The following is a 15,242-nucleotide window of genomic DNA, read 5'->3' as shown; positions in this document are numbered from 1 at the left end:
ACTATGCTTTTTTGTTAAAAAGAAACACATTAATTACCTAAAGTATAAATTTACCATATACATGGTCAGAAAAAAGGTATTAAAACACACACTAGCAAAATAAGGAATATCTAACAATGTCCAATAATATTACTTTGTAGGGATTTTTACTGTATATTTCTCTTCTTTGTGATATTTAACTGAATTTATAAGATTTCTTAAAACATTAAATAGACTTAAAAAACAAAGGAGACTTGAGAATTTTTTTAAAGGCAATAAAACTCAACAGGTGATAGTTTCAAACTTTATAAATATTATGACATAATTGTACTTTCTAAATACAGTAGTAGTAAAAAACTCAGGCTATTAGGTTGGAATCAGAAGTATTCAAAAATTTCTGATTTCAAAAATCAGAATGTATTCAAGAAATTCTAAGCCAGTTAATACATTTTAATTGCTAATAATTTTCATGAAATATTTACATCATCAGAAAATACTGTGAGCTGTAAAAGAAAATATACCATAGCCACAAGATGCTGAATCCTTATTGAAAATGGAAGAATGCATGGTGTTCAATACACAGAGCCGATATTACAATTAAGTAACTTAAGTCACTAACTTTGTCTTTCAGACAGTGCTTTAGAAGGTTCTAACCTGCCATCTTCCAACTGTAACTCTTCTCATAAAGTGGGAGTTTTGTGGGGACAAAGGGAGGTACCTAACTCAAACCTCATATTTCTGTATCATACACTGAATTCCCAGGAATCTATAATTTCCTGCCAAAGTCTGCTTCCAGATACCTTCCCCAGGTTTCCCCCTCCAGCATGGTCCAAGGAAAGGCCAAGGGACAGTTGTGTGGGTGAAAAGTGGAGATGTGTTTGGAGTTTGGGTGCTGGGGCAAAAATATCCATGTATATACCCATGAATCCCATTGTAGGTGAGATGATGCTGTGAAAGTGCTGCACTCACATGCTAGCAAAGTAATGCTCAAAATTCTTCAAGCCAGGCTTCAACAATACATGAACTGTGAACTTCCAGATGTTCAAGCTGGATTTAGAAAAGGCAGAGGAACCAGAAATCAAACTGCTGACATCTATTTGATCATCAAAACAGCAAGAGAGTTCCAGAAAAACATCTACTTCTGCTTTATTGACTATGTCAAAGCCTTTGACTGTGTGGATCACAACAAACTGTGGAAAATTCTGAAAGAGATGGAAATACCAGACCACCTGACCTGCCTCTTGAGAAATCTGTATGCAGGTCAAGAAGCAACAGATAAAACTGGGCATGGAACAACAGACTGGTTCCAAATAGGAAAAGGAGTACATCAAGGCTGTATATTGTCACCCTGCCTATTTAACTTATATGCAGAGTACATCATGAGAAACGCTGGGCTGGAGGAAGTACAAGCTGGAATCAAGATTGCTGAGAGAAATATTAATAACCTCAGATATGCAGATGACACCACCCTTATGGCAGAAAGTGAAGAACTAAAGATCCCCTTGAAAGTGAAAGAGGAGAGTAAAAAAGTTGGCTTAAAGCTCAACTATCAGAAAACAAAGATCATAGCATCTGGTCCCATCACTTCATGGGAAATAGATGGGGAAACAGTGGAAACAGTGGCTGAGTTTATTTTTCTGGGCTCCAAAATCACTGCAGATGGTGACTGCAGCCATGAAATTAAAAGACGCTTACTCCTTGGAAGGAAAGTTATGACCAACCTAGAGAGCGTACTAAAAAGCAAAGACATTACTTTGTCAACAAAGGTCCATCTAGTCAAAGCTATGGTTTTTCCAGTAGTCATCCATGGATGTGAAAGTTGGACGATAAAGAAAGCTGAGCACCGAAGAATTGATGCTTTTGAACTGTGGTGCTGGAGAAGACACTTGAGAGTCCCTTGGACTGCAAGGAGATCCAACCAGTCCATCCTAAAGGAAATCAGTCCTGAATATTCATTGGAAGAACTGATGTTGAAGCTGAAACTCCAATACTTTGGCCACCTGATGCAAAGAACTGACTCATTAGAAAAGACCCTGATGCTGGGAAAGATTGAAGGTGGGAGGAGAAGGGGACGACAGAAGATGAGATGGTTGGACAACATCACCAACTCGATGGACGCGAGTTTGAGTAAACACCAGGAGTTGGTGATGGTCGGGGAGGCCTGCTGTGCTGCAGTCCATGGGGTCACAGAGTCGGACACAACTGAGCAACTGAACTGAGCCTTATGTTCATATAAATAAAACCTATACTATTTCAATAGTATGAAGTAATATTTCAATAGGTGAAATTATTTAGACACTACTTATCACCAATAAAAAGAAACTAAAGCCAATTAATAATAAGTAAATTAGAAGACTGGTTTGCCTAACATTTTATTTTCAGTGTAATGCTTTGTTTAGTTAAGAGTTCCCATCAGAAAGTCAAACCAGGGCTCTGTAACAACCTAGAGGGGTGGGAAAGAGTGGGAGATGGGAGGGAGTTTAAAGAGGGAGGGGACATATGTATACCTATGGCCGATTCATGTTGATGTACGGCAAAAGTCAAACCAATATTGTACAGCAATCATCAATCAAGCAAAAATAAATAAATATAATTTTTTTAAAAGAGTTCCCATTACAGGCTCTTAAAATTTCAAAATGTATTTTTTAATTTCATAAGCCTTAGGAGTAAAGTACAATCTGTTGCTTTGCCAAGTACAGCAACAAAAATATCTCAGAGAATCAGCCTTGGCCACTGAAAATTATGAGAATATCCTTTCAACAAAGAAAAATTAGGTCAGTAAATATAAAAAATCTATCAACCATTAACGGACATTTATTGATTGATAATACTTTATGCAGCATATAGATGCCATATCAAAAAGATGTGGTTTCACTTTTTATTGCTTTATGGAGAATCATGCCAGAGATCTTTTGAGTCTCATCCTTAGAAATGTCTCCATATTTAGAATTTTAGGCTATATGTTCTCTTATTTATCTGAAAATATACAAGCATATGAGAAATTCTGCAAAAATTAGAAACATGTGTGCCTCTTTTAAATTATTGACTCAAAATATTTCCTGTCTTTACATGAATGTATAGCCAAATTTGTCCTGCTTTAATGAGAGACAGGACTAATTGTGGGTTCCTATGGACAATAAGGTGGGCCTTTGCACATTATCCACAGCAGTTGCAAGCATTGCAGAGAAGAAAGTTAAACGTTCATTTTGTACTTACCAAAACTAAGTCAACAGGAAGAACAATTTTAATTTTCCTCTTAAACTGTTCATTCAGCTCTTTAACCAGTACAAGCACCACGATGCTTAGCAAGGATAAGAGCAGCGCTTCAAGTTGCACAGACTTGATGTTCTTAAAGATATATGCATAGATCTACAGTAATGAGGAAAAATACAAACAAATTTCAGGGTCATTCACAATATACCAAAATTAAAACCTGGCCCCAGATGAACTCTGTGATGTCTTGCAAAAAAACAGCTTAAAGGGAGAGGAGTGAAACAGTGGGGTGTAGAAGGGTATATCAGTCAGGGCTGATACAGATAAGGCTATGATTCATTTGCATGTACAGAATTGCTTTCCCCTTGATTCGTCCACCAAACTCAGTGTTTATTCCTTCCTATATAAGGACAATACAACACTTCTCAGTCACTTCAATGGGCAGAGATCTAAAACTCATGCAGATTCACTATTAAAAGCAAATAAGGGCTCTCAAATAACTATAAGCTCTGTTAAGGGCTTCCCTGGTGGCTCAGCAGTAAAGAATCTGCTTTATTCTTGCCTAGAGACACTTGCTCCTTGGAAGAAAAGCTATGACCAACCTAGACAGCATATTAAAAAGCAGAGACATTACTTTGCTGACAAAGGCCCGTCTAGTCAAAGCTATGGTTTTTCCAGTAGTCATGTATGGATGTGAGAGTTGGACTATAAAGAAAGCAGAGCACTGAAGAATTGATGCTTTTGAACTGTGGTGTTGGAGAAGACTCTTAAGAGTCCCTTGGACTGCAAGGAGATCCAACCAGCCCATCCTAAAGGAGATCAGTCCTGGGTGTTCATTGGAAGGACTGATGTTGAAGCTGAAACTCTAATACTTTGGCCACCTGATGCGAAGAACTGACTCATTGGAAAAGACCCTGATGCTGGGAAAGATTGAGGGCAGGAGGAGAAGGGGACGACAGAGGATGAGATGGTTGGATGGCATCACTGACTCAATAGACATGGGTTTGGGTAGGCTCTGGGAGTTGGTGTTGAACAGGGAGGCCTGGTGTGCTGGGGTTCATGGGGTCACAAAGAGTCAGACATGACTGAGTGACTGAACTGAACTGAACTGAGACCTCAGAGAAGCAAAGATAGTTCATGTATGTATGGATAAATGTATGTATGGATAAATAAGTAAACTATTTCATCAAAACCAAGCCAATCTGTTTTTTAAAATATGAGTTTAGCTCACTTTGAGACTATAATACTAGTAATTCTTTGCTGCTAAGTCACTTCAGTCATATCCGACTGTGTATGACCCCATAGACGGCAGCCCACCAGGCTCTCCTGTCCCTGGGATCCTCCAGGCAAGAATACTGGAGTGGGTTGCCATTTCCTTCTCCAATGCATGAAAATGAAAAGTGAAAGTGAAGTCGCTCAGTCGTGTCCGACTCTTCATGACCCCATGGACTGCAGCCTACCAGGCTCTTCTGTCCATGGGATTTTCCAGGCAACAGTACTGGAGTGGGGGGCCATTGCCTTCTCCGAGTAATTCTTTAAATTGTCCATTTAATATAATTTGGCATGAAATAAAAAATACATTGGTACACATAAACAAATCAATTTTGAGATATTTCAAAGAATGAAATAGCCTATCAATCATATATATATATATAATTTTTCATTATTTTCTTTAGTGAGAAGATTTTTCTGAAGCACTTAACAGATATTTACATACACAAACACATTTATACATATACATTACTTTATAATGTGTTTTTATCTGATTTTGTCATTCCTAATCCTTTTTTTTTCAATGATGGAGTCTCAAGTCCTAAAATAGTGTCTGGCAGATATCAGGCACTCTATACTGAATTAATAAAAGCTTTCACTTAATATGGTAATAGTAACAAATGTAAATAGGAATAGCTTTTACCCTGAATAAGCATAATAACATGGAGAGAAAGAACTCACATTCCTCTTTTCTCACTACAAACACTTGCTGTTGTTCACTCCCTAAGTCACGTCCAACTCTTCGTGACCCCATGGACTGCAGTATGCCAGGCTTCCCTGTTCTTCTCTATCTCTTGGAGTTTGCTCAAAGTCATGTCCATTGGGTCGGTGATGCCATCCAACCAGATGGGCTTTTAAAAAGGTAATTAAGTTAAAATGACCCCTTTAGGGTGGGCCCCTATCCAATCTGACCAGTGTCTTTATAAAAAGAAGAGATGAAGACAGACAGACAGACAGACAGACACCAGGAACGCACATGCACAGAGGTCCTACCATGTGAACAGGCAGGAGGATGCTGACACACAAGCGAAAGAGAGGCCTCAGAGCAAAGCAGTCCTAAGACACCTGGACCTTGCACTTCCAGCCTTCAGAACTGGGAGGACATATATTTCCATTTTTTAAGTCACCCAGTTTGTCATGGCAGCCCTAGCAATACAGAAGACAAAGGGACTCACAGTATTTATTTTTGGAATTCCCTATATGGCTTCCCTAATAGCTCAGTAGGTAAAGAATCTGCCCGCAATGTGGGAGACCCCACTTCAATTCCTGAGTCGGGAGGCTTCGCTGGAGAAGGGGGAGGCTACCCACTCCAGTATTCTTGGGCTTCCTTTGTGGCTCAGCTGGTAAAGAATCCACCTGCAAAGCGGGAGACCTGGGTTCCAACCCTAGGTAAAGAAGATCCCCTGAAGAAGAGAAAGGCTACTCACTCTGGTATTCTGGCCTGGAGAATTCCATGGACAGTCCGTGGGGTCTCAAAGAGTCAGACACGAATGAGCAACTTTCACTTTCACTTCCCTATGCCCTAATAAATTCCTTTCTCTTCAAGTTAACCAAGATAAAAGTATTTTAAAACAAAAAATGAAACAGAAAGCTTTTAGTAATAGTGACTAAACAATGACTACAATTAAGAGGGACTTCCCTGGTGGCGCTGTGGATAAGAATCCACATGCCAGTACAGAGGACACAGGTTCCATCTCTAGTCCAGAAGGATTCTGCAGGCTGTGGAGCAGCTGGGCTGTGTGCCAGAACTACTGAGGCCCCGCGCCTGGAGCCTGTGCTCTGCAACAAGAGAATCCACTGCAATGAGAAGTCAGAGCACTGCAAGAGAGAGTAGCCCCACTTGCAACTAGAGAGAGCCCATGCAAAGCAAGGAAGACCCAGCACAGCCATAAACGAATAAATCAATAATTTCTTTAAACAACAATTTTGTACCATTAAGAGAAACAGACAACTGACTAAATATCTATCACAGACAAATAAGCGTGGCAAATAGCTCTGGTAAGGATTTCAGCTATAGTGCCTAACAAAGGCAGTATTTAGAAGACATTTGTCAGAGCTAGAAGGACCTTAGAAATCAACCAGTTGAGTGTAACTCATTCTTGTTGTTATTGTTCTGTCGGTCAGTCCTGTCCAACTCTTTGCAACCCCATGGACTGCAGCACACCAAGTTTCCCTGCCCCTCACTGTCTCCCGGAGTTTGCACAAACTCATGTCCATTGAATCAGTGATGCCATCCAACCATCTCATCCTCTGTCATCCTCTTCTCCTCCTGCCTTCAATCTTTCCCAGCATCAGGGTCTTTTCCAAAACAGAGGCTCTTCGCATCAGGTAGCCAAAGTATTGGAGCTTCAACTTCAGCATCAGTTCTTCCAATGAGTATTCAGGGTTGATTTCCTTTAGGATTGACTGGTTTGATCTCCTTGCTGTCCAAGGGAATCTCAAAAGTCTTCTCCAGCACCACAGTTCAAAAGCATCAATTCTTCAGCACTCAGCTCTCTTTATAGTCCAACTCTCACATCCATACATGACTACTGGAAAAACCATTGCTTTCATTATATGGACCTTTGTTGGCAAAGTGATGTGTCTGCTTTTGAATATGCTGTCCAAGTTGGTCAAAGCTTTTCTTCCAAGGAGCAAGCATCTTTTAATTTTATGACTGCAGTCACCATCACAGTGATTTTGTAGCCCAAGAACATAAAGTCTGCCACTGTTTTCATTGTTTCCCTATTTGCCACGAAATGATGGGACCAGATGCCATGATCTTCATTTTTTGGAATGTTGAGTTTTGAACCAGCTTTTTTGCTGTCCTGTTTCACCTTTATCAAGAGGCTCTTTAGTTCCTTTTTGCTTTCTGCCATTAGGGTGGTATCATCTAGATATCTAAGGTTATTGGTATTTCTCCCAGCAATCTTGATTCCAGCTTGAGCTTCATACACCCCAGCATTTTGCCTGATGTACTCTGCATATAAGCTGAATAAGCAGGGTAAGAATATATAGCTTAGATGTACTCCTTTCCTCATCTTGAACCAGCTCATTGTTCCTGTTCGCTTCTAAATGTTGCTTCTTGACCTGCATACAGTTTCTCAGGAGGCAGGTAAGGCGGTCTGGTATTCCCACATCTTTAAGAATTTCTACAGATGTAGAAGCCAAGGTTGCAAAGATCTGTAACTTACCTATCCCAGGTGAGTTGACTTGTGAGTGAGAGTCAAGACCATGACACAGGTTCTCTGAACGCCTGACCAACACGTTCACCATTTTACCAATCCCTCACACACTAGTCTCTTCTTTCAATTCAGGAAACAATTTTTCCATACTTCCCTGGTGCTTCCTTTTCCCCATAGGATGTGTGCAGAGGAGATGCCACACTTTGAAAGAGAGACTATCATGGAACGTAGAATCTTTGATCCTGGTTAGTGGTGGCACCCACCTGGCTACTTCTCAGCAAATAAGCTCTTTAGCAGCAGGATCACATCAGTCAAAGAAAAGAAACAAAGCCTTCCTACCTGAATGCAAAAACTGTGAGAAGAGGGAACCATGACTCTTTTTTTTTTTTTTAACATATACACATTTGGTGAAAGTATACTTGTGTCTATACAGTGCAATCACTCTAATTCCTTTTCACCACCTCAAATTGCAAGACACTTTTATATTAACCCTGCCTGGAGCAGGAGCTCCACCCATGACAAAGGTCATGAGGAAGGAGGCTCGGCATACGCAAAGGCGGGATCGAGCCTCAGGAGTCCCCCTGGAAATTCTCGAGCATCTACCCCCAAAACCAGAGTCTGCCTATTTTCTGCTTTGTGCTCTCACCTACACCTCTGACTTTACGGGGGGCTGTCCCCATTACCTCCCTCTGAAAAAAGAGTTAACTTATAGCTCCAGTTAATAAAGTTCCTGGGTGTGACAGTGTTTCAACCTACAAACTCCTTTGGAAGTCCTCTAGCCTGCCTGAATAGGTTTTTCTGGCCACATGTGATTGTTCAGAGCCTCCCAACTGTGAGAGGCATGAGATGTTCTAAACTGTCTGAATACAGATTCCTTTGAGCAGTTAAAAGATTGATTAGAAATTGTATTGGTGAAGGGTTTTTCACTTGTTGGGCCAATGTTTGCTGCTAAGTCTCCATATCCCTTACCTGCTGTGTCCCTGGCAGTGTATTGATTAATATAATTGGTGTAAGTAGTAGCTTTAATGTTTGTAACCTGGGACCCTTGAGTTAATTCTTTTTCTTGTTACAGCCCACCACACCTTTGCCCTATAGGAATGCAACTTTAATGCTTTTGAAGGGTAGTGCCTGACTTCAGAATAATCACCTGTAGAGAAAAATAAGTTTCTTAAAATGTTAACAGGCCTCCGGGCCAGAAGATGATGCAAATCACCTAAACTTTTGCATATGATAAGTCTGCAGAAAGAAAAGCCTGGCTTACTGCATGACTCTACCCCTTCCCCCATTATCCTCTATGCATAACTTAAGGTATAAAAACTACTTTGGAAAATAAAGTGCAGGCCTTGTTCACCGAAACTTGGTCTCCCCATGTCGTTCTTTCTCTCACCTTCTGGCTGAATTATTCAGCCTCTTTTCTCCACTGAATTTCCTCACTGAGCTATCCATATTTCAGCCTCTTTTCTCCACTGAATTTCCTCACTGAGCTATCCTTATTTAACCACTCTTTACATCTTTAATTACATTTAAATAAGCTGAAGTTTCCTGATCACCGACGCCGTCCCTGCTTCGAATTCCCTGGATCAACCGGGGCTGGACCCCGGCATAACCCTCTGACAAACATGGGTTTCCCTGATAGCTCAGTAGGTAAAGAATCCTCCTGCAATGCGGGAGATCCCAGCTAGATTTCTTGGTCAGGAAGATCCCCTGGAGAAGGGAAAGGCTACCCACTCCAGTTTTCTGGCCTGGAGAATTTCATGGACTGTATAGTCCATGGAGTCGTAAAGAGTTGGACATGACTGAGCGACTTTCACTTTCACTTACCACAAACATATGGTTTGAGGGCAGACTGGGGTGGGAAAAATGGGTGAAATTGTTTAAATTTCAGCACCTTAGAGAAGAGTTGGAGAACTAACATTTCCAGGTGCTAGACTAGCCATCTTATATGCAGTGATTCATTTAATTTCCCAATTAATACAAAGTGAGCATAATTACTTCTTTATCACATTATCTGCCTTTAATTACACTGCCTGGTTTCCTTCATTAACACTATCTGAGATTATCTTGTTCAACAATGTGTCTCCTCCTATCCTATTTCACATCCTCCCCCTCAGCATTTCAATAAAACTCCATGGGAAAGGCGGAGAAGGCAATGGTAACCCATTCCAGTACTCTTGCCTGGAGAATCCCAGGGACAGAGGAGCCTGGTGGGCTGCCATCTATGAGGTCGCACAGAGTCAGACACGACTGAAGCAACTTAGCAGCAGCAGCTGTGGGAAAGGGGTGTCACTTCTCAACTGCATCCTCATGGCCTATGAAGTAGTCAATCAACATCTGTTGAATAAATCTATTATAGCAATTCTTGAATCAAGGATGCATACTAATCTCTTCCCATCCATTTGTGGGTTATTCTGTTGAGAATTTCTGGTTTTGAAGCCTCATATTTAGTCTGATTCTTCCACTTTGCAGGTGAGGAGACTAAAGTCTGCTGCCAGCCTTGGTTTTTGTTTTTTAAGGTAGCTTTCACATCCCTGGAGTCTTTAAACATGAGCCACAATTTCCCAGGAATACCCTCTCTCTGCCCCAACTTGCTTTTACTTGATTATATTTTAAATCTACCACTAAACAAATCTAGATTCCTACTCAGGGACCATTAAAGCCATCCATAATAATCCTAAAATTGATGTTGGTAAAAGTTCTCTTTGTTCTTAAGAATGTAATGTCACCTATAAACTTTGCCTACATATCATTATATCATTAAATAACTTAGAATAGTTGTTGTTAAAATCAAGCTCCCCTAATGCCTCTACTTCCCAAAGTAGCACACATTAATAGGAAAACAAGACTGATATTAAGTTTAAAGCTCAACCCCAGTCTGTGTTTTCATGAATACAAACACAACTCTAAAAGGAAGAAAAAATCACAACATTCTATTATTCTTTACATCATTTTATATGCAAATTCCTGATCAATAACTGCATCTCACATTGGGAATTTATCCCAGGAAACTACTGCTGTAAGGGATACAGTAAATCTCCAAACAAAATACGATGTAGAGGAAGTGTGGTATGTTAATCAACTAGAGACAACACGGGAGCACCAAACTCACTCGGCCTGAACTCACAGCCAAGCATGCCAAGGGCCACGCGGCATCCAGCCATCCCTTCTTTAGAAAGCTAAGTTTAATTTGAATCAGTTAAACAACTACATTTTATGGTGACATATTTCTTCAGTGAATTGTGCAGGATGGAGAGCTTAGTCCAAGATAATTGAGTTGCTAAAATATCTGCCTTATAAGATTTAGAATTTTAAGGTAATCTTTGTTACTAATTTCCATATAATTGTCTCATATCCAAATTAAACCTGCAACATTTTCTATCCTCTGTGTCACTGATTGATTCAAGCTGCAGATGAATATTCCTTTTCTCTCCTCTTCAATTGATTCTGCCCATTTTTCTGGGTGAACTGAATGTTCTCAAAAGTCACAATAGAAATGTCACAATAACTGTGGAGAAAATGTGGGTTTCCATAAACCACCAAAGTGTGTTCTTGATTCAGAAATCTCAGGGGGCCTGTGTCTTCAAAGTAGATTTGTTCTCCACATATAACTCTTATTTGTACGTATTTGTGATTTCATTCTCTATAAAAGAGAATATTTCATTGGTTCTGATTTCCTTCTGATGTTTTTGTCCCATTTTGTTAACATTCTTGGTTCCTGCTTCATAGCCTTCAGGGATATTCAAACTAGAAAAATGCTTTGCTTGCACTTCATGGATGGGAATGGGAATGGGAATGAAATTGCTTTCTGGTTCTGAAAACCTGAATTTTGAGAAAGGAAATACAAATTTCCCAAAAAGTTAGTTGAATATATTGCCAAGCTTGGCTTGTGCTTTGGGTTTAATGAACAGAACTGTACATAATTATATTGAAGGATACTCTTATAAAGTCATGCAAATGAAAACAGCTTTGCCAAATTTATCATAGGCTACTACAGGCTGAGACACTTGGCACCACTTCAAAGAAATTCACAAGTGCTAATATGAGCTAGGAATTTTTGTAACTTTTATTGTGCCTTATAGGGAAAACAACCTTCTAATAAAAAGATACATTAGTTCTCAATATAAAAATCAATTTTAATTGAAAAGAATCATTAAACTTTTCCCTCTTGTGGGACCAACTATCAATCAAAAATTTTAAATTTGATAAAAAATTTTATTTGGTTTTGACCAATCTTCTTCCTCTCATTGCATTCTCCAGATGTGTTTGGACTTCAAAAAAGTCATACAGTTAGACTTTTTCTTTAGATTTTGGTTTTATCAATTAGAGAATTTTGACTTCTAATGAGTATAAAACTTCTAAGTTTCATTTTTTAATCTCTCAAAAGGTAACCCTAGTACACTGTTAGTGGAAATGTAAATTGGTACAGCTCCTATGGAAAATAGTATGATGTCTTCTCAAAAAAACTAAAAATAGAACTACCATATGATCCAGTAAGTTCACTCCTGGGAATTAATCCCCCAAAAATGAAAATGCTAATTCCAGAAATCATATGTACCAGAATGTTCATAACAAAATTGTTTGCAATAGCCAAGATATGGATACTATTCGGACATAAAAAAGAATGAAATTTTGCTATTTGCAACAACATGGATGGATTTGGAGGGTGTTATGTTAAGTGACGTAAGTCAGACACAGAAAGACGAATACTATATTATATATTATATCATATACATGTGAGGTCTAAAAAGTAAAATTACAAATATAACAAAATAGAGAAAAACATTTTTGAGAACACAGGAATAAAATGATTTAACTGGTGAGCCATGGTCCCAAGACAGAAGTGACTCTTACAATAATATTGCTTCTGATTATTTTTAAATATACTGCAGAATTTTTCATAATTTATTAATGGGATTTATAACTTCTTGAGGGAACTGAGCTGAATAGATGGAAATATTTTAAAATAAACTAAAAAACATAGCATTCCTTAACTCCAGCTGACTGCTGCTGCAAAGTCGCTTCAGTCGTGTCCGACTTTGTGCAACCCCATAGACGGCAGCCCACTAGGCTCCCCTGTCCCTGGGATTCTCCAGGCAAGAATATTAGAGTGGGTTGCCATTTCCTTCTCCAATGCACGAAAGTGAAAAGTGAAAGTGAAGTCGCTCAGTCGTGCCCGACTCTTAGCGACCCCATGGACTGCAGCCCACCAGGCTCCTCCGTCCATGGGATTTTCCAGGCAAGAGTACTGGAGTGGGGTGCCATTGCCTTCTCCACTCCAGTTGACTAGCCCTCATTAATAGCAGATATTTTTATAAGTTTTATAAATTTTGGAATCATCTTTATTTGTAAGTTGCAAAAAATAAACATAATATTGTTATATTGCTTAGATTTGTTTTATCTGATTAACAGTCTTCTAGAGAGGAAAAGAATTCGTATCTATTATTTACATAGCACTTTTAAAAACTCTCTAATTTGTTATAATTAACTATTCACTACTAGAAATGGCAACCCACTCCAGTGTTCTTGCCTGGAGAATCCCAGGGACAGGGGAGCCTGGTGGGCGGCCGTCTCTGGGGTTGCACAGAGTCGGACACGACCAAAGCGACTTAGCAGCAGCAGCAGCAGTACAAAGATAATCACTTCCATTAAATATATACCTACCATGTTCCAGGCAGTTTATTTGGGGAATGAATCCCAATTGGTATTATTATCACCAACTCATACAGTAGACAACTGGAAGTCAAAGTTACAAGGTCATTTAGTCAAGAGTAGAGCCATGATCTTACTTAGGATTGCTCTGATTCTAAAGTTCTAGTTCTATTGCCTCTTTCTAAGGGAAAAAACACAGATCAATGAATGTCTACCTGATTGCATGGGCCCTAATAAAATCATCAGAGCTAAAAGTTCACTTAGAGGGAAAAACTAAGTTTTACCCAACATATAACTGAAGAGGAATATTTTAAATTCACTATGAAACAGCTATAACATTAAAAGAAAGTTTTATTAGAAGTATATGAATTTAAAGGTAAAATTTGAATAACAAAGGGAAAATAAAATACTATATGTAAAGGGAATTAGGATAAATGATGGTTTAGACCTAATTCTATTCACTTTTTTAAAGAAATAAGGTCATGACAGTATTCCAGAACCTCCCTTTGAATATGCAGACCCCAGAAATGCTGGGAGAGCTACTCAAAGGACCAATGGATAACGTTCATAGGATTTAACACTTCTGGGGGAATCCCTCACATGAGGAAGCTGATTAACAGTTTTCAGCCAGAAGAGAAAGAGTTGCCTAAACACCTGAGCCTAACTGGAGCTGGTGGCATGAGCCCTGCATTTCAGATGTAGCAAAGGGCGAAATATCGGGCTATGTCTACCCTCAAGGCAAAAAGAAAAAGGCAAATATCATATGATATCACTTACATGTGGAATCTACAAATATAATAATAATACAAATGAACATATTTCAAAACAGAAACCAGACTCACTGACACAGAAAACAAACTTGTGGCTTCCAAAACAGAAAGAGGCTAAGGGTGAGGGATAAATTAGGAATCTGGAATTAACAGACACAAACTGTTACAAATAAAATATACAAACAAGGACCTATTGTATAGTATGCTCACTCACTCAGTTGTGTCCATCCCTTTGCAACCCCATTGACTGGCCTGCCAGGCTCCTCTGTCCATGTGACTTGCCAGGCAAGAATACTGGAGAGGGTTGCCATTTCCTTCTCCAGGGGACCTTCCCAACCCAAGATCAAACTCCCATCTCAGGTGTCTCCTGCATTGGCAGGCAGATTCTTTACTGCTGAGCCACCTGAGAAGCCCAACTGTATAGCACAGGGAATTATATTTAATACCTTGTAGAACCTTAATGGAAAAGAATCTGAGAAGGAATCCCACCTGAAACACTGTAAATCAACTAAAATTCAGAACAAAAAATTATTGGAAGTTTGTCCAATAATCTGAGAGGGCAGAACTGAGCATGTAACATTAACATATGATTTCAGATTACTCACTAGGGATGTAACCAAAGAGACAGAGATTTTCACTTTTCAGACTAGAGAATTAGTCCTCTTATTAGACAACAGGGGCTTCCCAGGTGGTACTAGTGGTAAAGAGTCTGCCTGCCAATGCAGGAGACCTTAGAGATGCAGATCCGATCCCTGAGTCAGGAAGATCCCCTGGAGGAGGGCATGGCAACCCTTTCCAGTACTCTTGCCTGGAGAATCTCATGAACAGAGGAGCCTGGTGGGCTACAGTCCGTGGGGTCACAAAGAGTCAGACAGGACTGAGTGAGCGAGCACAGCACACAGCACACGCAGTAGAACATAATCAGGCAGCCACCAGGAGAAAACACTATAGATGCCATTGTAGTGGCAGATGGAAGATACCCAATACACAGTGACCTCAGAACAGAATAAATGCAGAAGGCTATGCTTTCTCTCAAAACTACCCAGAAGCACTATTCTTCCTAGAATTAATCAACGCACATTTTGATTGGCCAGGTCTGAATTCTTTCAGGAAATCTGAGTGTTCCAGCTAAGACTACGGAGTGGTGACTGCCTCATTGCATAAGAGTCTCAAATATTCTATATATTAATTTATGTTC

General features: G+C 39.6%; 1 protein-coding gene across 5 annotated transcripts in view; it reads right to left on the bottom strand.

Moving 5' to 3' along the window:
* Positions 1-15,242, bottom strand: part of SLC26A7 (solute carrier family 26 member 7) — a 226,459-nt gene that overhangs the window by 89,003 nt on the left and 122,214 nt on the right. For all 5 annotated transcript variants that reach the window (XM_070382933.1, XM_070382935.1, XM_070382934.1 and 2 more), the window contains one exon: positions 3,196-3,348. In XM_070382933.1, coding sequence (XP_070239034.1) covers positions 3,196-3,348 — 153 coding nt within the window. The remainder of the gene's footprint in view (positions 1-3,195; positions 3,349-15,242) is intronic.

The sequence above is a fragment of the Bos mutus genome, chromosome 14 (assembly GCF_027580195.1).
Source record: "Bos mutus isolate GX-2022 chromosome 14, NWIPB_WYAK_1.1, whole genome shotgun sequence".
Taxonomy (NCBI): Eukaryota; Metazoa; Chordata; class Mammalia; order Artiodactyla; family Bovidae; genus Bos; species Bos mutus.
The sequence above is the reverse complement of the archived record's forward strand: the minus strand, read 5'-3'. Positions and strand labels throughout refer to the sequence as shown.